A 24,226-nucleotide genomic window follows, 5' to 3' on the forward strand; every position below is an offset into this window, starting at 1 on the left:
CTGATGTTTGTGTGGCTCAGGTGATGTTGGTGTGCTGAAGCGTGACACTATAGTGGTCACCACAGCGCTCTTATTTTGCCCAGGTTGTCATTTCTGCACCAGCCCATCAGGTTGCACTTCCTCCTCCTGCCTTGACACCCTTCTGCCTTGTTGACTGTGGCATCACCCCAAAATCTGTAAGGAAATTCTCATATCCTGAAACTACCTTCAGAAGATCCGGGTGTGATGTAGTTGGTGACGGAGGCCTAAATTGGAGACGTGTTGGCATCGAGAGTCTCCACCGCTGGTGCTGCAGCCTTGTCCTCATTTGGTGGTTGTTTGTAGGTCTCACTGAGATGCTGGCTCCAGTCCTTCAGGGTTCCCACTCCTTTGTGGATGGAGACCTTTTACAACATGTGTCCTAAAGTCTTCAGTCATCTTGGGTCTGTTAACAGCCACAGTACCAAACTGACCCGGAAGGGTTTGTATGAAGAAATTTAGAAGGTGGCTACATATTAAAAATGGGTCTCTCTGAACGTTAACGGGTCATAAAAGTAATGACACTGCAAACATTTTAAAAACTTTTTTTGGTTATGAAGATTAAAGGCAGCTGGCAGAAGAACCTTGAAGATATTCTGCTGCTCCTAACAGGACTCGGGCGGATTAAATGGCTCATGAGGTTAATCACACGCAAAGGTGACAGTATCCAGATTCATAAATTCATCAAATCTGTCAGTGTTTGGGTGAAAACAAACACAGATTGTTTAGGACAGTTTACGTCCGGGTTGGTGACGTCACCGCACTTCCGGTCTCCACCCGTACGCAGCCATGATGGTAGGTTCGGGTCTCCTCTTCTCGCTTTTCTTTTCCTGCCTTCTCGGCTCTTTAACGCTCCAGGTGGAACCGGGCTCGTCTGCTCGGTGTCTGGCGGTGGTGAAGTAATGGCTCTGCTCTCTGTTTCTCCGTAGCAGGAGGGGCTCGATGACGGACCGGACTTTCTTTCCGAGGAGGAACGGGGAGTGAGTGTCAGTGTTTGGGCTGTCTGCCTGTCTTTGTGTCCGCACTGATCCGGTTTTCCTCAGCTAACTTAACTATTTAACAGACCTACTTTATTCCGAGTTTAACGGTGCTACTAATAGTTGTTTTAGGCTGGCGGACTGAAGGCCGTTAGCATCGGCTGCTAACTGAGCTAACCTTCATAACAGCTGTCAATTAAGTGGTCACATGACTGTCATGCCCTTTGTTCTGAGCCCGACTCGTAGATAAGAATGTACATCACTATAATCTGGGAATTCACTTGTAGCCTTTTGTGATAAAAGTGGAGTTTAGTTATCCACTCCTGCACATACGTGTGTGAGGTCACGAGCATCAAGCTAACGGATTAGCATCTAAGGTCTCTAAGCTGTAATTACACGAAGTTCATAATGTTTGAGATACAGAGACAACTGTAGTGATTAGTAGAGATATCTGAATAAAATGCCCTTTACTTGTCACCCCAAGGGACAATTGATGGGGTCAGAAATGTAGAGTAATCAGAATTTTTCAGAATCTGTTGTTATTTTGACTTGGTGGCAGGTTCTGAGTGGCAAAAGGGAGGCGATGAGGCATGAAAACTAAAACCGGGGTGTCCAGTTATGTTAACCAAAGCCAGTCTGTCCAGTTCAATCGTGCAGATGAGCTCATGCAGGCACCCTGACAGTCAAAGATGTACCTGGACACACAACTGTAATCAAACTGATCCCTGAACAGCTCTGATTGGTTTCCTGTTTGATTAGTTTTTATGCTTGTTTAAAGATAAATGTTAACGGTAGCAAGTGGTCATGATGGGATATTCATCTGGTGTTCTGCAGCCTCGTGCGGTGAATGTGGACCTGCAGACAGACGCCACACTACAGGTGGACATTTCTGATGCTTTGAGCGAGAGGGACAAGGTCAAGTTCACCGTCCACACCAAGGTGGGTCTGTCAGAGGAACAGCAACACCCCCAGAGCTGGCGAGATGCTCAAGGACTCATCTCCTGTCTCCACAGAGCACCCTCTCAAACTTCAAGCAGAATGAGTTCTCAGTGGTCAGACAGCACGAAGAATTCATCTGGCTTCATGACTCGTTCGTGGAGAATGAAGAATATGCAGGATATATCGTGAGAGTTATTAACTGTTGTTAGATTTCCAGTAAATATTGAGACTAGTTAACCATAACTGTTGTGATGAGGTGTAACTGGTAATGGTTAAGATAACAGTGAAGATCTGACCTGGTTGTTGTTGCTTAGATCCCCCCTGCCCCCCCGAGGCCAGACTTCGATGCGTCCAGAGAGAAGCTGCAGAAGCTTGGAGAGGGAGAAGGGTCCATGACGAAGGAGGAGTTCACCAAGATGAAGCAAGAGCTGGAGGCGTGAGTTCCTTCCCCCTTCTGCCTCATCTGCAGTTGTGCCGTCCCCTGACTCGCCTTCCTCTCTGTCCCAGCGAGTATCTGGCCATCTTCAAGAAAACCGTTGCCATGCACGAGGTCTTTCTGTGCCGCATTGCTGCCCACCCGGTTCTCAGGAAAGACCTCAATTTCCACGTTTTTCTGGAGTACAACCAGGATGTGAGTCCACGCGACACACCTGCCATTTCTATATACACCTGGTGTCACATGATCACGCTGGGGCAGCTTTTTGATGTCATGTGACATGTTGTTGTGGTGACAGCTAAGTGTTCGAGGGAAGAACAAGAAGGAGAAGTTGGAGGATTTCTTTAAAAATGTTGTCAAGTCTGCTGATGGCGTTCTGGTGGCAGGAGTGAAAGTGAGTCCACACACACACACACACACACACAATAAGACACCACCACTGATATCGCTTGTGTGTCTCAGGATGTGGACGACTTCTTTGAGCATGAGAAGACGTTTTTGTTAGAATATCACAACAGAGTCAAAGACGCGTCAGTCAAGTCTGACAGAATGATCCGCTCGCACAAAAGTAAGAACGGGGAAAGCTCGCACGTTTCTCCAGCTGCACGAGAATGTAGGACTCACTGAGTGTGTGTGTGTGTGTGTGTGTGTGTGTGTGTGTGCAGACTCTGCCGATGACATCAACAGAATCGCCTCGTCTCTCTACACGTTAGGAACGCAGGACTCCACGGATCTCTGCAAGTACGTTGAGCCACACGTTTGTGTGTTTCTGTCTCGGCTCCGACTGACGTCAACTTCCTGTTGTGTTCCAGGTTCTTCCTAAAAGTGTCGGAGCTGTTTGAAAAGACACGGGTGCGTCTGCAGTGATGCCACGCGGCGGTCCTCGTACGCTTGTCCCGTGAGTTGACTGTGTGTGCTTGTGTTCCGCAGAAGATCGAAGCTCGCGTGGCAGCAGACGAAGACCTGAAACTGGCCGACCTGCTCAAATATTACCTGCGAGAGTCTCAGGCCGCCAAGGTGAGCGCCACTCGATCTCCTGTTGTTGTTAGCGTGGACAATCAATCGGTGTGTGTTCAGTCAAACGGTTTGTGGCCATGTGGCTGCTGCAGGACCTCCTGTACCGCAGGGGCCGGGCTCTGGTGGACTATGAGAATGCCAACAAGGCTCTAGACAAAGCCCGAGCCAAGAACAGGGACGTCCTGCAGGCCGAGACTACCCAGCAGCTCTGCTGCCACAAATTTGAGAAGATCTCTGAATCCGCTAAGCAAGGTGACGCAGACAGACTCCTGTTTTTTCTCTGATCTTTCCGTGTTTTGTCCGTTCGAGCCGCCGGGTCTGACGGGTCCGTTTTCCGTCCTCAGAGCTCATCGACTTCAAGACGAGACGAGTGGCGGCATTCAGGAAGAACCTGGTGGAACTCGCTGAGCTGGAGCTCAAACATGCAAAGGTAATGGCGTCCTGCAGAGAGTTTCTCTTACTCCTGAGAGGAAGGAAATAGGAAGCTGGAGCAGCTTTGCTGTGTGTCCTGTTCACCTGTGCGTCCTGCTCACTCACCTGCAGGGGAACCTTCAGCTGTTGCAGAGCTGTCTGGGCATCCTGAAAGGAAATACATAACCTGTTAGCACAGCCACATCTGACTGGACACACCCCCTTCACCACTTCCCCGCCCACCTCAGACTGGACACAGCATCACCAGGAGGAGCCCAAATGGACGAACACAGAAAGAGAGACGGCGCATCGTTGAAGCAGGCACTAAGTCCATCAACTTCATCAGTTTCTCATCCCTGTCTTCCTCTCTCTGCCACCAACATCCCATCTTTCTCTTCAGCATTCCTCTACTGCTTTTGGCTGTCCAGCAGTGTTTCCTGAGTGGTCATGTGAAATAGACAGACAAACAGCGGGAGAATGTTATCGTTAGCATTAGCATAAGCTTAACACTTGACTGTCACTGATGGTGCTGGTTCCCAGTAGCCTCTGGTGGTTCCTGCAGGCTTCTTGTGCATTTTTCTCTTTACAGTCTGTTGCTTCTTCGAATCTACTGGGGAGGGGGAGGTCACCATACCAGCTGGAGGACCACCAGAAATTTTCATTTCACTTTTTGATGTGTGTAGTTGTAAAAATTTCAAAAGAATTTGAGCTCATGATAACAATTGAGAAGATACCAAGTGACAGTGAAAATTACTTTAATGTTTTACGAAACAATACAAACATCTCAACACTTTTTTTTTTACATAACTAGTGGTCCGCTCCGACCTGCTGAGAGCAGAACACCCAGAGCGGACCTCCCCATCCCGCTCCGAGCGGGTTGTTCCGAAGTGGTCCGCTCTGGGCGGGCCTGCCTCTCTAACTGCTGCTGTCTGTTGACAGGTTTTCCTAACTCGCTCCACCTCTTTTATTTTGGCGGTACATGGATGTTTTGTCTAGCTGAGGGTTTAGTAGTGACGTCACTTACTGACAAGCTTGTAAATGTTGGTATTAACAGATGGGCTCTAATCATCTTCATCACCAAATGTAGCCGTTGTTGGTCAGCCAGCACGCTGTTTGCCTTTTCATCCAGCAGTCGCTGCAACTTTTACTTTTTCTATTTGAATGTTTTTCTTGTGACCAAAGTTTCATTTAAATTCAGAGTGGAGGAAAAACTCTCTTTCCATGGTAATACTGATATTCATTAAAACTTTATGAACACTTTTCCTACAACACTGGGTTGTACATTACTGAGGTGCAGCTCTGAATAGATGTTTCGATGTACCGAGATGGAGAATGATACATGTTGAATAATGTCTTCGAAACAACGTACGTACATAAAAATGTCTGACTTTGGGTGAACTAAAATAATAGCAGGATGAGGAATAAAAAGGAGGAAAATACAAAACCTGAAACAAACCACCTGTATTGATCTGTACATCTAATTTAAAGGACATTTTCACATTTCTGATCCGAAAAGGTCCTCGTCAGAAAGAGAATTGCCAAACATTTGATGTAACTAATGATAATCAGCTTTATGGATCTCAAACAGGACATGCAAGTAACCCCACAGGTGCATCTCAGTAAATGAAAATGTTAAAAATGGGATTTATCTCGGTGCCACTCAAAAACGAAACTCATTGGCTTCCTCACACAGACTCAAGTTTTCTTTAAACGTCAGCTGATGAAAACCCAAAATTCAGAGTCTCAGGAAACGTTGCTGTTCCCAGCTGCATCGTCCTTCTGTTAATGAGTGACAACGTCAGAGGAGTCTCACCTGAGCCGAGGACAAACAGGAATTCAAGGTCCCAGAGTCAGGAGGAAGAGTGGAGATACCGAGTCCAAGCTGCTCAAGCTCCAGTCCAAAGATTCTGGTCACTGATGGTTTGGGTTTACTGTCATTTTTAGCAGGTCAAAGGTCAGCAGATCCTCTACCAGGAGCTGTTGAAGCACTTCATGCTTCCTCCTGCTGATTTCATTCTACATCAGGACCTGCCCCCATCCCACAACATCCTGGGTCTGGTGTCTCTCAGCTTCCCTTCATGAAAGATACCAGACCCAGCAAGGCCAAAGAGCTGAAGGTCATCAGAGCAGCCCCAACCAACTACTGAGAGCTGCACATGTTTAGAAGTCCAATATTTCTAGTAGATTAATAAGTTCAGATAAACAAATCAGTTATCAGCACGGTCATACACACCTGGAATATATCAGTCAGTGCGCTGTTAATTTAGAGACTATACCCTTTGGAAAAAAATTAATCAACCTCTGGTAATATTCTAAATTAGTGAGGTGCATTAAAAACACGGATTTTAAAGGGAGAGACAGAGATTGTTCATTGTCGAAAATTAACAATTTGATTTTGTGATGCTTTTACTTTGAAGACGACAGGAAACGAGCCTAGCTAGTTGGCTGTTAGCTCTGATTCCGCATATTGAACACCACGACCAGGGTCCAGAGTAAAAATGAGCTCCATCGGGACCGGGGTGAGTTTATTTTACGTCCACATCATTCAGATATTCGGCGTGGAACTTTTTAGGCCTCCCATGATTCAACTTTATAATAAATAACTCATTTTATATAATAAGTCGGTAGTTTCATCCGCTGTTAGCAAGCTAGCATGTGAGCCTGCTGAGTCACACGGGCCATTCAGCCAAATCTAAGTGAAATTGAAAGTGTGAAAAGCTTACATTAAATTTATCAACGTTTTAGGTAAACGGAATGGGTAGAAAGTAAATGAATTTTACTCAAACGCAATGACGGAGCAGACGTTACATTAGATTTAAGATGAGCTGTAATCTCCTGTCAGCTAACAGACCCGGTGTGTGGAATATTTATATTAAATACCTTTTTAGGAGGTTTTGTCTCCGGGGATTTGGCCCATTAAGGGAGTAACCTGTTCACCTTTGTTACAGTATGACCTGTCAGCCTCCACCTTCTCTCCGGACGGACGCGTGTTTCAGGTGGAATACGCCATGAAGGCTGTGGAGAACAGCAGGTCAGCAGCAGCCCCGAACCCATCAGCACCGGCCCATTCTGCCGGTCCACTTCATGTCAACAGCACAAAGTTTTCATCCAAACCGGGCCCACCTCTGTCTGCCCTTCAGCCAACAGACACACACCTTAAATTCGCATGGAGAGATGCATTTATGATTTATCTCCAGTGACGTCGAACAAAATAATGTTATAAAACAGATGTAGTGGTGGAGATTTGGCGTGTGGTCGCCTCGTCCCCAGCACCATCTGCCGGTTCTCTGTCGCCAGAGAAGTTCCGGTTAAGACAAGAGTTTGTCCTGTTGACAGCGAGTGGACCGAGCAAAATGTAGAAATGTATCCTGGAAATATTGCTGCAACAGTCCGTCTTCCTGCGTGTGTGTGTCGGTGCAGCACGGCGATCGCCATTCGCTGTAAGGACGGCGTTGTGTTCGGGGTGGAGAAGCTCGTCCTGTCCAAACTATACGAACAGGGCTCCAATAAACGCATCTTCAACATAGACAGACATGTCGGCATGGTAACCACACACCAACACACACACCTCTGCTCTGAATGTGTCCCTGCATGGTACATTTCACCACATCTAAATCTCTGGTTCTGTCTGTAGGCCGTTGCCGGTCTGTTGGCAGACGCCCGCTCCCTCGCAGATGTTGCTAGAGAAGAAGCTTCAAGTTTCAGGTCAAGCTATGGATATGACATTCCTCTAAAGGTGAGCGTGCTCCACAGCGTGACGTTCTCCGTGTGCACGTAGATGCTCCCGACGACGGTCTTCGCTCATGACTGACAGCAAAACGCGTGACTGAACGTTCAGTCGGGAGATGAAGCGAATCTCAGGTGTCTCTTTGCTGTGTGTCTTCTTTCAGCATCTCTCAGAAAGAGTAGCCATGTACGTGCACGCCTACACGCTGTACAGCGCCGTCAGACCGTTTGGCTGCAGGTGAGTTCAGAGTCTGTCGTCGCACCTGAGCGTGCTGCATTCAGGGACCACCCACACCGTTTGAAAACAGAGATGAGGAGCGACTCGGGGTGGGATGATGACTGACAGTGGTTTCGCTCGTTTGGCTGAACCTTAGTGATGTCACTTCTCTTGGCTGTCTGACCCGTCCCCGAGCCCACGTGCACGAGCACGAGCACACTCAGACGCACTCTTTATTTCTCTATTGTTCTTGCTGCTGTCGTCAGTGTTGCATTTGCTGGTAGTTGTGTGTTGTTTGGCTGTTGGCCTCCCCGGTTTTGATATTTGTGTCTTCTGGCAGTTTTATTTTAGGATCGCATGATAAAGATGACGGTCCCCAGCTGTACATGGTGGATCCATCAGGAATCTCCTACGTAAGTTATCATCTCACAAATCAGATCTGCCTGGACGGGACCAGCCGGTTGGACAGACCTGTTCAGAGAGCATCCAATAATGCCCGTTACATCGAGTGGGCGTAGAGCAGAACATCAGGGTGTTGTCAATGTGTGACCTGTGTGTGTGTGTGTGTGTGTGCAGGGTTACTGGGGCTGCGCCATCGGAAAAGCAAAACAAGCCGCCAAGACGGAGATCGAGAAACTGCAGGTGAGGCGTCGCATCAGAATAACTGTTCGTGATCCGTGTGGACGATCGTTCTCTGATGCTCGTGTACGTCTGTGTGCGTTCAGATGAAGGACATGACGTGCAGGGAGTTGGTCAAAGAGGTCGCCAAAATGTGAGTGTGGACCGCTGTTTGTGCCCCTCGGGTCGGAGGGAGAGGAACTTACGGTCAAAGTTTTGGTCTTGGTCGATTCTCACTTTCACCCTGTGCTGTCGAAACCACAAAATCCGTCAGTATTTCTGACCTCAAAACCCTCGCTGGGTGGACAGAAACGAGAGGAGGATCAGAATGTGACAAGATGGATGATAAAAATGAGATGATGGCCTCAATGCTCTTCTGGTGGAGCTTCCAGCACGAGTGTGTGTGTGTGTGTGTGTGTGTGTGTGTGTGTGTGTGTGTGTGTGTGTGAGCAACGCAGCTCCGTTATCGTCCTGATAAGCAGAAATCAGTGAATCAATCATGATCACGGAGCAACAACTGGGATTGTTCCGTCTCTGTTGCAGAATCTATATCGTCCACGATGAGGTGAAGGACAAAGCGTTTGAGCTGGAACTCAGCTGGGTGGGAGAAGGTACCAGACCAACCAGTTTTGCTGCTCTTCTATCACCGTTTACGTGGTCACCTGCCTAGATTCGCCGTGTCGTCACGGTAACGCTGAAACCTCTCCTTTTTGCTTCCTGTCAGTTACAAACGGACGGCACGAGCTTGTTCCCAAAGATGTCAGGGAGGAAGCAGAGAAATACGCCAAGGTGAGACACAGCTGGACACAGACGGGTTGGATGGAGACAGACAGGTCACAGACGTGTGGTTGGACACGGACAGTTACAGCGATATAGAGACAGACAGGTCATAGACGCGGGCTTGGACAGGGACAGTTACAGCGATATAGAGACAGACAGGTCATAGACGCGTGGTTGGACACAGTTACAGCGATATAGAGACAGACAGGTCATAGACGCGTGGGTGGACACGGACAGTTACAGCGATATAGAGACAGACAGGTCATAGACGCGTGGGTGGACACGGACAGTTACAGCGATATAGAGACAGACAGGTCATAGACGCGTGGTTGGACACAGTTACAGCGATATAGAGACAGACAGGTCATAGACGCGTGCTTGGACACAGTTACAGCGATATAGAGACAGACAGGTCATAGACGCGTGGTTGGACACAGTTACAGCGATATAGAGACAGACAGGTCATAGACGCGTGCTTGGACACAGTTACAGCGATATAGAGACAGACAGGTCATAGACGCGTGGTTGGACACAGTTACAGCGATATAGAGACAGACAGGTCATAGACGCGTGGTTGGACACAGTTACAGCGATATAGAGACAGACAGGTCATAGACGCGTGGTTGGACACAGTTACAGTGATATAGAGACAGACAGGTCATAGACGCGTGCTTGGACACAGTTACAGCGATATAGAGACAGACAGGTCATAGACGCGTGGTGGACACAGTTACAGCGATATAGAGACAGACAGGTCATAGACGCGTGCTTGGACACAGTTACAGCGATATAGAGACAGACAGGTCATAGACGCGTGGTTGGACACAGTTACAGCGATATAGAGACAGACAGGTCATAGACGCGTGCTTGGACACAGTTACAGCGATATAGAGACAGACAGGTCATAGACGCGTGGTTGGACACAGTTACAGCGATATAGAGACAGACAGGTCATAGACGCGTGGTTGGACACAGACAGTTACAGCGATATAGAGACAGACAGGTCATAGACGCGTGGTTGGACACAGTTACAGCGATATAGAGACAGACAGGTCATAGACGCGTGCTTGGACACAGACAGTTACAGCGATATAGAGACAGACAGGTCATAGACGCGTGGTTGGACACAGTTACAGCGATATAGAGACAGACAGGTCATAGACGCGTGGGTGGACACAGTTACAGCGATATAGAGACAGACAGGTCATAGACGCGTGCTTGGACACAGTTACAGCGATATAGAGACAGACAGGTCATAGACGCGTGCTTGGACACAGACAGTTACAGCGATATATAGACAGACAGGTCATAGACGCGTGCTTGGACACAGTTACAGCGACAGAGAGAGACAGACAGGTCATAGACGCGTGGTTGGACACAGTTACAGCGATATAGAGACAGACAGGTCACAGACGCGTGCTTGGACACAGTTACAGCGATATAGAGACAGACAGGTCATAGACGCGTGCTTGGACACAGTTACAGCGATATAGAGACAGACAGGTCATAGACGCGTGCTTGGACACAGACAGTTACAGCGATATAGAGACAGACAGGTCATAGACGTGTGGTTGGACACGGACAGTTGCAGCGATATAGAGACAGACAGGTCATAGACGCGTGGTGGACACAGACAGTTACAGCGATATAGAGACAGACAGGTCATAGACGCGTGCTTGGACACAGTTACAGCAATATAGAGACAGACAGGTCATAGACGCGTGCTTGGACACAGTTGCAGCGATATAGAGACAGACAGGTCACAGACGCGTGCTTGGACACAGTTACAGCGATATAGAGACAGACAGGTCATAGACGCGTGCTTGGACACAGACAGTTACAGCGATATAGAGACAGACAGGTCATAGGTGCTTGGACAGGGACAGTTGGACACGGCGCTGAGCTCTCGTTTCTGTTGCAGGACTCTCTGGAGGAGGAGGACGACTCTGACGAAGACAACATGTGAACATGAATCTGTGGTTGTTTTTTTTAATATTTGATCAATAATCAATTTGCTTTGTTTCCACTTTGAGAATAAAAAGTTGAACTAGTGTGTTTGAGGTGTGTTGATTTGGAGCTGGAATCAGGTGGTCACAGGTCAAAGGTTATTTTCAGGTTTATCTGTGGGTTGGTAAACTTCCCCCTCTGCACGTGCACGACTGCTGTGCACGCCACTGCTCCCTCACGTGCCAGCAGAGTGCACGAGCTGCTCGGGTAACGGAACAAAGAACCGGCAGATTCCTCCTGAGCAACATAAGCCGCCGTTTGACGTCACGGGGCTGTTGGAACCGGCTGAAACGTCAACGGTTTGAGACGTGGCCATGACGTCACGGGCGCCGAGCTCGCGCGCTTCATTCACCGCCTGATCGTTGGAGGATTTGTGATCGGTTCGGCTCTCGCGGAGCCAGCGCAGAAGAATCTCACTCGGCCAAATACCGGCGCCCGCCAGCGTCGCGAACCAACCGCGCGCGGCCAATTACGACATTCTTCCTCGCAGCTCGACTCTGATTGGACGAGCGTCAAACAGTCGCCGTCATTTCCCTCGTGGCGCTGCGTTCGTATCGACGAATAGCGGAAGCAGATTTCTCCCAGCCAATCGCAATGGAGAATCTCGTTGACCAATAGAATTGCGGCATCGCGAGAACCAGCGTGAGCGCAGCCAATCGCGTGTCCGGAAACAGAGCTCGGTACTCAACAGCTTGTTGTTCATGTATCGCCACTGACCTGAGCAAGAGGAAGCAGCCGCGGCCGTGAATGTAAGTAAAAATGCCCACATTAGGTGTCGAACCGGAGTCGAGCTGAGCAGCGGGCCGGGACCGAAGGGTCCGCTGGATGTTAGTCGGGGACCGTGAGCCCCCCCGAGAGCAGCCGTGAAAACGAGCTGGCGGTGAATTGAATGGCAGCGAGACTCGGCTTGTTTTTGCACTGAAGAAATGTGAAGCTTGTGCGTCTTTGTGGAAACAGAGTCGTGTATTAAATCCATAAATTCAGCGCGGGATTCCCTCCACCGGCTGTCACGTTGCCTCCGTCGGGTTAAAAAACTTTAAAGTTGAAGCCCGAAGCGCGGCTCGTGTCGACGCTGCTCCGCTGGTAACTCGGTTTAAATCGCCATATGATTTCAAACTAGCTTGTTGAGTCGCCAGTTAGCCAAGTAGCTAAATTGAGCTCCAACACGAACTCCGCTCGATTCTCCGGCCCTCTGGCGACAAATAACCACACTCTGGCTTTAGTCCGCGCCTTTACACGGTCGTGTTCGCCGACGCCTCCACCTCGACTGCGGCTCGTTAGCGGACGATTGCCGGGAGAGAAGTTAGCTGAGCTAGCAGAGCTGACATGGCGAGCCGTGATGGCGACGTGACTCAGTGGACCTGGGAGCGGAGCGGGAACGAAGGCTCCTCTCCGGGCTCACTGCTCCATTTCTCCGCCCTTCGAGTTCGTACTCGAGCTACCGCCTGCAGAGAGCTGCCGCTCCAACACGGATGAATTAAACGCTGTCAGCCAAATTGTTTTGAGCTCTTTAGGCCACATATTTGATCCGGGTAGGGAGGAGGGAGGGGGCTGCACCGAGCCAGAAAAGAATGCCTGAGCTGACACCAGCCAGCAGCTAGCTGCTTAGCTTCCTTTACCTTATTTTCTCGCCCTTGGAAAGTTTGAGTTCGCCCGGCCTGTCGCCTTTAATTTACCCTCCATTTGTGTTTTTCAGAGATCTAAAGTCCTTCGAGCTGGCCCCCCCAAAACAAGCAGAGACATGAAGGTGAGTGTGTGAGCCGTCCAGCTGGACACTGCATCTGTTTAGATATCTATTTAAGGTTGGTTTTTCCCCAGTAGAACACGGATTAGTCCAGTTTATTAAGTGAACCCTGTTTAATTGTGACTGTCAGTTGACAGTTGCAGTATGAGCACGTTCAACTGAATCTGCCTCCCCAGAACCATCGCATTCACTTTTAATCCTGATCAAAGTGGGCAAGTAAAAAAAACAAAACACAAAACTACGAGGGGACACTTTATTTAGTCACCTACACCAAACTGAAGAGAAATCTCAGAAGTCCCCACCGTGCTTTTGATTAATAAAGGTTTAGGAACATTAGAGAAACACTTGAGAATGTTGCAGTTGATTCATGTGACACCTTTCATGTCCTATACTGACAATCTGAGTGTCTAAAGACACAACATAACCACGCTCTAAAGTTCAGTATCACAGTATGACATCGTGTAGCGACAACACGCGCCAGAAGTTCAGTTCTACTGAGTTTTGTTTCAATAAAACTGCCCAGTCTATCATGATCACATCATATCACACAAATACAAACAGAATCTGGTTAATTCTGAGGGGAAAAACAACAAACCTCCAGCCCAATCCAGTAAAATATTAAACACAATAGAATAATAACAGGCAACTGCACGATGGACCAGAGTAACGTCGTGTCCCACCTTCACCGGTGTTGAACAACAATCATTTAGCACCAAATCCTGACGTGGTCTCGCACATCCTCTCGCTTTCAGAACCGTTTTACAGTTTAATCTGGCACACGTTGGCTCCCTGGATACCCGGGTGTCCTGAAATGTGACGGGATTATGTGATCTGCTCAGACAAAGCCAAGTGTGTCTGGCGTCAGCATGGCTACAAGTTCTTCTCTCTTCAGTTTTTTAACTGGCGGGGACACGCTAACCCATGGTGCATGAAAAGGGACGCAGTGCATGCTGGGAGTGTGTGTTCTGACGCGTATGTTTGTGTTTGCAGGCAGCTGATGAGCCTGCCTACCTGACAGTTGGAACAGACGTCAGTGCAAAGTATCGAGGAGCTTTCTGTGAGGCAAAGATCAAGACTGTGAAGCGTCTGGTGAAGGTGAAGGTGAGAGATTTATCAGAATCAAGAACGATTATCGAAGACCTGACTCCAGTTCAACTCTTCATGTCGTCTCCTGACTGTGATCTGAACGTCCAGCTGTTTCAACACTGTGTTAAATATCCAGATGGTAAATTTAAGGCTTTAGAATGCACTCACATTAGTAAATGGAACATTTGGAGCACGTTGCCTGTGCAACACATGAAACAACCCGGCCCAGCTTAAAGCGAGACCCATGTCTTCACTCTGCTGCACCTGAACAACAATTTATCCACGTAATGGTGATTTGCTAGTGTGAGTTGGAGGCAAAGTGCTCCAGCATGGCACGGAAGAAATCTTCCTACTGTGACTGCACCCCCAAAAGCTGCATTATCCCATTAATTAGGGCTTCCCCTGTCAATCGCCACGGCATGATGTCATCACACAATCAACTCAGAAGGTCTGTTTTTATCCTGTTAATGTGGATCAGCGTGGTGTCTGTGGCAGCGCCCGAGTGGAAGGGCACTCCAGCCATTAGACTGATGTTGGTCCAGTTCCTGGTCGTGCATCACTTTGTCCCAGTGTCCTTGAAATGAACCCCGGACTCTTGTGGTCATGTACATTAACCTGCACTCTGTGTGTGTGTCTGTCATCAGGTGACTCTCAAGGGTGAAAATACATCTCAGGTGGTACACGACGACCAGGTGAAGGGGCTGCTCAGGGTAAGTGTGCCATTCCCTTGTGTTGCTCGTTACCATGGAGACAGAACCGTTTGAGAGCTGGGCTTGTCTGCAGGTGGGAACTACAGTTGAGGTGAAGACCAACGAGGGCCTGTCGAGCGAAGCCGTCATCAGTAAACTGACCGACGCCAGCCTCTACACTGTTGGTGAGTCGGTGCTGCTGACCCGTCCCAGCAGGGTCATACGGAAACTGAGTCCCATGACCATGTGAGGTTTGCAGTCACATGATTCAGATGGGGGGCAGGAAGTGGAGCAATGGGAAAAGATGGAAAACGAGTATTCAATAGTATTGAATAGGTGAGGTGAGGGCAGGTGAGAAAACTGGAGAAAAGAGTTTAAACTGCCTCCTGTCGGCTTTGGCTGGTGTATAAATTGCTCCCATCGGGCTGCAAAAATAGATTTTGTTTTTTATCTCGCTCTGTTAGTACAGCTATAGACAACACAGACTAACTACACTCCTCCCTCGGATGGCATGAATAATTTATGCAACTGGACTTTCTGTCCACAAAGCAGTTTGTGGAAGTTTCTTGGGTGAGTTTAAGCCCTGTCCACCCCACTAGGTGGCGTTTGACTTTGTTGTTCTTGGGCCACCCCGGTTGACTCTTTACGCCACACCATGACAATCCATAGAGAAGTTAGCCAGCGACGTAGCATCCACAGCTAACTCAACAGCATTGATTTACGAGTTTGCGCGTCACTTCTTGGCTTCTTGTTTGTGTGGTCTTGATCAGCATCGCGACGGTCTCTGCAATGCTCCCAAAATACTTTGCCATGATTCCGCTAGGTTAGCACCGGTTGCTACCACAATGCAGACTGTAAACAACCTGGTGGCGTCATTCTGCTTCCAGGTTAGCGAAATGTAGCGCTTGGGCCGATCATAGAGGCTAACTTGCCATCCATGTGCTCTCATTAATCAACTCACACCTGAGCTGTCTGGGCGCGTTACTCCAACTTCTTTCAGAACATTTCATGTAATCTAGACTCGCCCCATTGCTGTAATGGTGGATGGGTTCCAGAGAACAGGAAGTGATTTTATCCATATTTCAGTGTTTGATGACGGAGACGAGAAGACGCTGCGTCGAACGTCCTTGTGCCTGAAGGGAGAGCGACACTTTGCAGAGAGCGAGGTGAGTCTTTGTCCGGCCTATATCCTTCCACCAGTGTCACCAGGCCAGTCGGTGTTCAGGGGCTTATTTATCTTCCACAGACTCTGGATCAGCTGCCGCTCACCAACCCAGAACACTTTGGGACCCCAGTCATTGGCAAAAAGACCAACCGTGGAGGCCGGCGCTCCTCACAGGCTGTGTGAGTGTTGTCATACAGACCAGCAGGCCAACGGGAACAAGACGGGACCCTAACTGTGACTTCCTGTTTCCCCACTCTCTGTCTCCCTCCCTCCCTGCCCGCCCGGTTCAGGGCTGATGAGGAGAACGAGTCTTCGTCCAGCGATGATGAGGATGATGACAGGAGGAGGCTGAACGATGAGCTGCTGGGGAAGGTCTGCAGCATCGAGGCCGAGGAGGATCCAGTCTGCTGGTACTTGGCTCTGGTACGTTGTCACCAAGTTTCCACGTTACATGTCCCAGGATTGTTGAGTTTGTAGGAGTAAGAGTTGTGATTTACTATTTTTTGATAACCAAAATGTTTCCATTTGGAACGGATGAGTCCAGCTCCTCCCGACTCCTGTGTCATATTAGCTGGTGGATGCGTGGAAGTAAATGTGGCAGCAGAGACCCACTGGCTTGATTAAAGTCGTGGAAATAGTTGTGGCTGTACTCCTGGAGGGGCTGATGAAAGGACGGATTGACTCACTCTAATCATTCTTGGAATTATTTCTTCCATCTGTTCTGTGGTTATTTTAGCTCTTCTTTGATTTGTGGAGTTCATTCAGAGCAAAGTTGGTTGGGGGGTTAAATGTTTGTGGGGTTAAATATCCCCCCGCCCCCCCACTCTGACAGTGATTATTGATAAGTGACACTGATGAAGGATATTTGTATTTCGTCACCAATATCATTTACTGTGACATTTAAAACTTTCATATTCTTCCATTTAAATTCCACAGCGTTATCCCAAATCACACATTTTATTAAATCCTTAGTGTTAAAGTGCTGCACAGTAGATCATAAGTTACTAATGATTTGTCCCATTTAATGTTCTCTTTACATTTTGTAAATGATTGTGGACTTTTATAAAAGAGAGAGAAAAATGATACGTTAAAATTCAACAGTTGTCAGCCTAATTTACCGTACATTTCCCGTGAGCAGTCCAGTCTCCGGAGTTGGTGGTTCTGTAGCCGTGGTGCCGGTGAATCCCACGAAGTGCCGTGTTGGCCGCTGCACAGACTCTGGGTATATTTATAACATGACGACACCACCAACCATGAGAGAATCTTGTGAACATTTAAATAGGTGACCGTTGCTCTGACCACAGTCTTGTTCAATAATTCCACTTTAGCTACATATTGAAGCTGTGCACGATTGTATCACGTGCACTCTGCATGCAGCGTTGGCGCCGCAAGCTAACAACGTTATGCTAACGTTTTCAATGGTGTAACTGGACCGCTGTCGTTAGGGCTCTCAAGAATTGTTGTCTCGCCTTCAAGGCTTGGTTGGCGCAAAGCCAAGGAAAGTGCACGTGTACTTAAACCCGTGTGTGTGTGTGTGTGTGTGTGTTTGTGTGTGTGTGTGTGTGTTTTCAGGTGGTGTCTCCCAGCTGTAACGATGAGCTGCTGGTGAAAAAGGATCAGTGCCTTGTCCGAGCCTTCAGCGACTCCAAATTGTGAGTAGCTTTTCTCTGATCATTCGACGAGTACAAAGGATGAATGCAGTTTCTCATCCGTGCCCATATTTCTACAGTCACACGGTTGCTAGGAGACACGTCAATGTTGTGGGCTCACTCGGCATTGCCAAATCAGAATTCTCCGATAGGAAAGGTAAAAACTCCAGCTCCCAGAGTGCACCTGTGCATACGCAGGAGTTTGTTTCCCCCCTAAACTATCGCACACGTGTCCTTTAGGGTTTGAAGCTGCTCACCTGTTCCTGAAGACCAGAGAAGTCCCAGATGTGTGGAAGATGGACCTGAGTCAGATCCTGGACTCTTCCTCCAGTGATGACGATGATGATGAAGAGAAGGAGAGCGAGGAGGAAGAAGAGGAGGAGGAAGAGGAGGAAGATGAGAAGAAAAAGATAAATAAACAGATGAAGGATGAGGTGAGGGGGGGAGGAGAAAAGGCCAAGTGTGAGAGATGAGGGAGCCAAATACTGAGGTGTGTTTGTGTGATCAGATGGAGGAGGAGCAGGACCCAGAGGAGAGGGACCAGTTCCTGCAGCAGCTCTACAAGTTCATGGAGGACAGAGGTCAGCTTCACGTCAGGGGAAACGAATGAGTCCAAACCATGAAGAGTCTTTACATGATCAATAACACGATTCACTGAACTTAAGCTACATGAGGGTGTGTTTGTAACTGTGCGTCCCCGTCCGTCCGCCAGGGACCCCCATCAACAAGCCTCCTGTTCTGGGCTACAAAGACTTAAATCTCTTCAAGCTCTTCAGGCTGGTCTGTCACTACGGAGGCTGTCGAAAGGTAAGTGTGACCTGTCCGTCTGTCCTGAGAACTCTGTCGCGACTGGTCTGTGAGTGACCAGTGGAGGAGGGCGGGGCCTGGGCGGCGCTGATGATGTCACTGTCTCGTGTTACAGATCGAGTCTGGGACCATGTGGAAGCAGGTCTATGTGGATCTTGGAATCCCTGTCCTGAACTCTGCGGCCTCCTACAATGTTAAGACAGCATATAAGAAGTAAGCACAGCCGACCCACAATCCTCTGCTTTAGCCCCGCCCAACCAGGGACAGGAAGTGACATCAGATCAGTTTTGAAGCATTTTGAGTGGACTTGTTTTCCATCATTGTGATGATTTGTGATGAAGGCTCGTGTTGGTGTGCATATGGATGTGTGTGCGAGCATTTATCTTGGTCAAAGATGTCTTTTATAACTTGGGCCCATTTGCCATTTATCAGGTATTTGTATGGCTTTGAGGAGTACTGCCGCTCTGCCTCCATCACCTTCAGAACCATCCACCACAACAACCCCAGAACAGTCACAAGTTCATCGAATCAGAGACATTTGGGCGCAGAGATGAGAGAAGCCTCCATTCGACCTGAAAAAGTGGAGTCCATGGATGAGAAGGTGGAGGAGGGACCAGACATTAAGATTGAGAAGGAGGCGAAGGAGAGACAGATGTCGCCGAGGGTGAGACACACGCAGGCTCGACTTTAATGGTCCGTTGCTGCCGAGTGGTTCTGATTGACCCGTCTGTCTGCAGGGAAGAAGGAGAAGCCAGTTAAAGGTGGAGAGAGAGTCGCCCAGCAGACCAGAGAAGAGAGGAGTGGCAGGAGGAGATGCTGAGGAGCAGAGGGAGATGAGGAAACGCATCAGCAGGAAAGGGGAAGACTCGGAGAGAGGCTCTGAGGAGGAGGATGAAGACGAAGATGAAGAGGAAGAGATGGAGAGGAGGAGAGCAGACAGGTGAGTCACACGACCAGAAATTAGTCTGTTTTCTTTCTTGTGATTTTAAAATGTCATTGATGGTGATGTAAACTCACACGTGTGTGTGTGTGTGTGTGTCAGGAGTGAGAATGATGATGACGATGATGACGAAGACTCCGTAACGGGAACCAAGGTGAGGGTGAAGTACGGCCGAGGGAAGACTCAGAAGATCTACGAAGCTCACATCAAGAAGACAGACGTTGACAACGGCGAGCAGTTCTACCTGGTGCATTACTACGGCTGGAATGTCAGGTGAGACTGGCTGTCACGTGATCATGGGGCGGAAGGAGGCGGAGTCTGTCCCACGTTAATACAGGTGTGTCCCGTACAGGTATGATGAGTGGGTAAAGGCTGACCGCATTATCTGGCCCGTTGAGAAGGGAACCAAGAAGCGACTGAGAAAGAAAATAAAGGTGAGAACGAGGTGTCACATGACTCGCTGGCTGTTGACGCGTATAACACCCCCCCCCCCCTCGTTGACAGAACAAAGACGAGTTGGAAAGGGAGCGAGACGAGCTGAAGCCGCAAATGGCGGGGAGGCCAACGGGAGCGAAGCGGGGTCGTCCCACCGGGCGCGGTGTCTCCAAATTACCAAACAGCGAGGGACGAGCCAACGGCCGGAGGCTGGAGATGCCGCCCAGTCTGCCTAACGGAGAAAGTGAGGAACGCGGTCCACGCTCGGCGCCCGGTGGGCACACCTGGCTCAGTGGGCTAACCAGATGTGCTGTTTGTCTCTCAGATACGCCCCGCAGGAGAACCAGAAGAACTTCAGGGGTCTACGACTCGGATCGAGTCTCCAACGGTGAGCTCGCCTCCTGCTTCCTGCTTCCTGTTTCTTGTCCCCCTTCCGAGTTTCTAACTGCTGCGTGTGTTCTGCAGAGGATTCTGGGAACTCTTCGGAGGACAGTGAAACGGAGGAACCCCCCAACAAGAAGCTGTCACCATGGGGAGTAAGGAATGAAACCCCCCTCCTGCAGAAAGAGGATGTGGCCAACGAGGAGGAGGAAACGAATGAGGTCACGCACAAGATGGCGGCTGACCTGACGGCAGGTCGCCTAACTGCTCCGCAGCTGAGTCCTGATGGTTCCCAGGAGACAGCCGACGCGTTCCTGCACCAGCCGGAGGAGGAGGAACCAGTGGAGGAACCTCCAAGAGAAGCTTCTGTGTCACTAATTCATCAAGATGAGGGGCCGGTGGTGCCTGCTGGACAGGAAGTGGTCCCCACATCTTCGTCAGTGGGCTCGCCCCCTCTCCCCCCTCTGTTAGAGGAGCATGAGAGGTCTTCTCTTTCCCTCCACAGGGTCAAGGCTCGCAAAGGAGGGCGAGAGTCCCCTCCCCGTATCACTGCCTGTACCACCACCTCCTCCTCCACCACCAGCTCTGAGTACACAGATTCTCCTCCTCACAGCAGTTTGAAGAGAGCAGATGAGCCTTTGGTGGTGCTTCACTGTCTGCCCTCACAACATCTCCCCCCCGATGAAGCCACTGCCGACTCGGACACGGACTCTGCCACTGAGGAGGAGGCCCCCGAGGAGGGGTCGGAGGACAGCAGCTCCACCCTCAATCTCAAGACAAGCGAGAGCCCGCCGTCGGTTGAGAAGAGGCTCTGCCCGGAGCGGAGGCAGGAAGGGAGCCCCCCCAGCAGAACGCCTCTTACTCCAGCCAAGGCGGCGATTGGAACGTCACCTAAACCTGTTTCCTCGCTGCTTCTCAGGGACTTGGAGCCGAGCAGTGAGGAGCTAATGAAGGCCGAAGAGTCGCTCCACCTACCTGAGGAACCGCAGGGGCAGGACATTGCTCCAGGGTTGTTGGTGAAGGAGCCACAGGTGAATGATCTCCCCAACGCAGAGCCTCCTGCTATTGAGTTAGAACCGCAGATCGGTCCGGAGGCTTTAGTGTGCTATGAAGTGGACCTGGATGATCCGGAGGACAAGGAGAAACCTCCCTCCACCCCAGAGCATCTGCTCCTCATGATGGAGGAACAAGCACCACTCCCACTGCCAACCCTCCTCCCCCAGCATCAGGTCAGGTCCTTCCCAGCAGCCACTGCTCCTTGCTCCGCCCCCTGTCTGAAGGAGCTCCACCCACAGGGGAAAGCACCCGAGGAGGGGTCTTCGGTCACGGAGGAGCGGGAGAGAGACTCCGGGACCTCCTTGTCCTCATCTGTACACGACAGCAGAGGTGAGACGTCAAACTTGCCGGTCAATCGTGACGTGTGTCGTCGTGTTCGTTCTCCCGCCGGATCCATCGAACAATAATGCGTCTTGTGTGCAGGTCAGAAGAGGTCACCTGACTGTAACTCAAGTCCAAGCACAAAGAAACCAAAACGCACCCAGAAACGAGTAACCACGCCTGCCAAGGACAAGAATGGAGCAGGTGGGTGGAGCTTAGTGCTCATCAGGGATCATCAACAGCTTTTCTGTGTGTGAGGACGCACCTCTGCTAAGCTAAGCCAGCGCTTCTCAAATAGTGGGTGCGATGCCAGGGGGGGCGCGTGTGACCCCGGAGAACATGTTTTTATTTATTTTTTTGCCGTACTAGAATAAAGTGTAATCGCACATCCCGCGCGCACACACCACAGAGCAAGAGATAGGAAGTGCAGTGAACAAACCACCAAGAGACGGCATGAAAAAATACTTAACAGTGATGAAAAGAAAAGCGGAGAGAGACGGAGATAATGAGACATACGAAAGTCTCCCGAAAGCTAAGACGAGGAAATATGACGAAGCCTTTATAGCGCTTGGCTTCACTGCGACTACGGTGGGAGACGAGGAAAGACCGGTGTGTTTACCGTGTCTAACAATGTTGGCAGGACAGCATGAAGCCAAATAAATGAAGGCGTCACTTAAAGACATTACACCCCAGTCACGCTGATAACCCTAACCCTGGTTAACCCTAACCCTGGGTAACCCTAACACTAACCCTAATCCTGGTTAACCCTAACCCTGGGTCACCCTAACCCTGGTTAACCCTAACACTAACCCTAACCCTGGGTCACCCTAACCCTCACTTAAAGACATTACACCCCAGTCACGCTGATCAGCCGCTTAAGTTTTTTCGGCAAAAACGTGCCGAATATTGGCAACAATCATCCCGCTTTGGTCTATATTTCTTTCTTTTTTTGTTTTCTTTAATATTAATAAGGATACAATGTTATGCAGAGGTGTACTTATAACAATTTCATAGACAAATGATACTAATTATAGTCACGGCGGGGGGGGGGGGGGGGGAGGGGGCAAAATGTTTTCTTCTTCCTAGGGGGGGCGTAACAGAAAATAATTGAGAAGCACTGAGCTAAGCTAACAACAACACTGAGCTAGGTGCCTGTTAGCATCACATTCATGAAAAGGTTTCCGATCACGGTGACGTGGACATTGTTGGGATATTTGTGCTTTATACTTTGGTGCAACCTGAAAGGATCTGAGTGATTGACCAGCTGAACCTGATTTCCCCCTCAGCTCAGAGCAGCGACAGCGACGACCCGTCGACACTTTGTCAGAAGGCTCAGAAGTCTCGATGTGCTCTGTCATCTCCTAACAGGGCATACAAGTGGAGCTTCCAGCTGGGTACGCACAGATACACGCAGCTATTTTTTAAAATTTTGTTCAGAATCATCTGTATTAATCGTACCTGTCTTAACTCCGCCCCTTAGGTGAGCTCGACAGGATGTCCAGCGCGGAGAGGATCTCCTTCCTGCAGGATAAGCTACAGGAGGTCAGGAAGTACTACCTGACCCTGAAGTCGGAGGTGGCGTCCATTGACAGGCGCAGAAAGAGGCTGAAGAAGAAAGAGCGAGAAGGTGAGGAGGTCCCGACGTGGTGGACTCGGGTGTCTGCAGCGAGCCGGAGGATCTGACTGCTAATCTGTTGCCTTTCAGTGTCCAACACAACGGTTTCCACGTCATCGGGGTCTTCGGACACCGGCATGAGTCCGTCCTCGGCCTCGCCCGCACAGAACACTGTTGCTGTCGAATGCAGGTGATGACACGTCCACCGTGGCGTCACCCCATCCTGCAGCCAGACTCCGCCCAGTCGCTCTGACCTTTGACCTCGGAGCGGCTGCCAGGAGGCCCCTCACGTGTGGACTGACCTCCTGTTTGAGGAGCGAGCGTCATCGGTCTGTTCCGTCACCACAGAGCACTTCCTTCCCCTTCCATTCTTCCTCCTTTGTGTCATGATTTCAAAGTTATTTAACGTGTTTGAGTCGGTGGTCACCTGTTCCATCCAACAGGACATTTCTTGCACAGCTTCGGTTTCTGCTTTTTAACAGGAGTTTGACTTTATTTTTAATCAAATCAGTCTTGTATTTCAGGCATCAAAAGCAGAACTTCCATCAAGTGGCATCAACTTAAGAAATGAATTAATTTATTCACTCGCTTGATAAAAGAATGGAGTGTTTTCTCTGCACCAGCTGAGCAAATTCAACTTCAGGTCAAAGAACTGACTTGAAATAACTTGATTTTTGCTCCGTGTGGACACTAAAGTTTCACTTTTGTTGTTAGTCGATTCGATGACTTGATCGCAGGAAGTCATTAACTTTCTTTTTCCTAACAGTTGAATTAAAAGTGAGTTTGTGGACAACCTGAGATACTCTAGACTATACCTTTACTATTTCTGCTGGATTCTATCGTCCATACTTCAGTCCATTCCTGGCTCCTGGAGGATATCCTGCCTCTTCTTCTGTGGTGTGTAACAGATGGCTGTTTTTGTACATAATGCACCCTGTATTTGACTTTTTCACTGTAAAGAATGATTTATAATATTTTTAAACAGAAGACTTTGTACTGTTGATCAACTGCAACTTTTGTGGATGTGCTGGTTTTGCTAGCAGCAGTTTGAGAGCGACAACTGTAAATTAAAACACTTCCTGCTGACAGAAGCCATGTTGGACAACAGCCGTTTCAAAATAAAAGCTTTTAAATACATCTGTTCACTCCTTCAGAGAACATTCAACAGCACTCAAAGATCAAAGTACAAGAA

At 49.2% G+C, this 24,226-nt stretch overlaps 3 protein-coding genes and 1 non-coding gene across 5 annotated transcripts; all 4 read left to right on the plus strand.

Annotated features, from left to right (window-relative positions):
- The first annotated feature begins 712 nt into the window (after window positions 1–712).
- snx6 (sorting nexin 6) lies at window positions 713–5,253 on the plus strand. 2 transcript variants are annotated; one of them, XM_057011530.1, is made up of 14 exons: window positions 713–813; window positions 948–998; window positions 1,830–1,934; window positions 2,009–2,119; window positions 2,249–2,370; window positions 2,442–2,565; window positions 2,669–2,764; window positions 2,833–2,938; window positions 3,036–3,111; window positions 3,183–3,222; window positions 3,301–3,387; window positions 3,480–3,639; window positions 3,732–3,817; window positions 3,931–5,253. In XM_057011530.1, exons 1-14 carry the CDS (start codon window positions 808–810, stop codon window positions 3,982–3,984), a joined length of 1,224 nt encoding a protein of 407 aa, XP_056867510.1. In that variant the 5' UTR covers window positions 713–807; the 3' UTR covers window positions 3,985–5,253. The 2 variants fall into 2 exon arrangements, with proteins under 2 accessions (XP_056867510.1, XP_056867509.1); XM_057011529.1 differs by having other exon boundaries at window positions 744–813; window positions 948–1,004.
- Window positions 5,254–6,167: 914 nt separating this feature from the next.
- psma3 (proteasome 20S subunit alpha 3) lies at window positions 6,168–11,190 on the plus strand. The gene is made up of 11 exons (XM_057011535.1): window positions 6,168–6,317; window positions 6,747–6,829; window positions 7,219–7,342; window positions 7,433–7,534; window positions 7,689–7,762; window positions 8,082–8,154; window positions 8,318–8,383; window positions 8,467–8,513; window positions 8,903–8,970; window positions 9,084–9,148; window positions 11,061–11,190. The coding sequence occupies exons 1-11, from the start codon at window positions 6,297–6,299 to the stop codon at window positions 11,103–11,105; spliced, it is 768 nt and encodes a 255-aa protein (XP_056867515.1). The 5' UTR covers window positions 6,168–6,296; the 3' UTR covers window positions 11,106–11,190.
- LOC130513371 (small nucleolar RNA SNORD53/SNORD92) lies at window positions 7,849–7,928 on the plus strand. Its single transcript, XR_008946714.1, has one exon. It is a non-coding gene; the product is annotated as a small nucleolar RNA SNORD53/SNORD92 (small nucleolar RNA).
- Window positions 11,191–11,775: 585 nt separating the features above from the next.
- Window positions 11,776–24,169, plus strand: arid4a (AT rich interactive domain 4A (RBP1-like)). Its single transcript, XM_057011496.1, has 25 exons — window positions 11,776–11,895; window positions 12,843–12,893; window positions 13,881–13,991; window positions 14,621–14,686; window positions 14,760–14,850; window positions 15,752–15,831; window positions 15,912–16,009; window positions 16,121–16,253; window positions 17,403–17,482; window positions 17,560–17,636; window positions 17,720–17,913; window positions 17,988–18,060; window positions 18,192–18,286; window positions 18,402–18,499; window positions 18,719–18,950; window positions 19,024–19,226; window positions 19,329–19,499; window positions 19,579–19,660; window positions 19,731–19,905; window positions 19,987–20,049; window positions 20,127–21,428; window positions 21,522–21,623; window positions 22,706–22,813; window positions 22,900–23,046; window positions 23,125–24,169. The coding sequence occupies exons 2-25, from the start codon at window positions 12,888–12,890 to the stop codon at window positions 23,226–23,228; spliced, it is 3,891 nt and encodes a 1,296-aa protein (XP_056867476.1). The 5' UTR covers window positions 11,776–11,895; window positions 12,843–12,887; the 3' UTR covers window positions 23,229–24,169.
- Window positions 24,170–24,226: the final 57 nt, after the last annotated feature.

Source organism: Takifugu flavidus, chromosome 16, assembly GCF_003711565.1.
Source record: "Takifugu flavidus isolate HTHZ2018 chromosome 16, ASM371156v2, whole genome shotgun sequence".
Taxonomy (NCBI): Eukaryota; Metazoa; Chordata; class Actinopteri; order Tetraodontiformes; family Tetraodontidae; genus Takifugu; species Takifugu flavidus.

Excerpts from the sequence above, each read along its gene's own strand:
- arid4a (XM_057011496.1), top strand. Across the intron at positions 16,254-17,402 it reads TCTGCTGGTACTTGGCTCTG|GTGGTGTCTCCCAGCTGTAA; the intron begins GTACGTTGTCAC and ends GTGTGTTTTCAG. Across the intron at positions 18,951-19,023 it reads AGAGACAGATGTCGCCGAGG|GGAAGAAGGAGAAGCCAGTT; the intron begins GTGAGACACACG and ends GTCTGTCTGCAG.
- psma3 (XM_057011535.1), top strand. The coding sequence starts at position 6,297 with ATGAGCTCCATCGGGACCGGG. Across the intron at positions 7,343-7,432 it reads TAGACAGACATGTCGGCATG|GCCGTTGCCGGTCTGTTGGC; the intron begins GTAACCACACAC and ends TTCTGTCTGTAG. Across the intron at positions 8,384-8,466 it reads CGGAGATCGAGAAACTGCAG|ATGAAGGACATGACGTGCAG; the intron begins GTGAGGCGTCGC and ends GTGTGCGTTCAG.
- snx6 (XM_057011529.1), top strand. Across the intron at positions 2,371-2,441 it reads ATGAAGCAAGAGCTGGAGGC|CGAGTATCTGGCCATCTTCA; the intron begins GTGAGTTCCTTC and ends TCTCTGTCCCAG. Across the intron at positions 3,223-3,300 it reads AGCTGTTTGAAAAGACACGG|AAGATCGAAGCTCGCGTGGC; the intron begins GTGCGTCTGCAG and ends TGTGTTCCGCAG.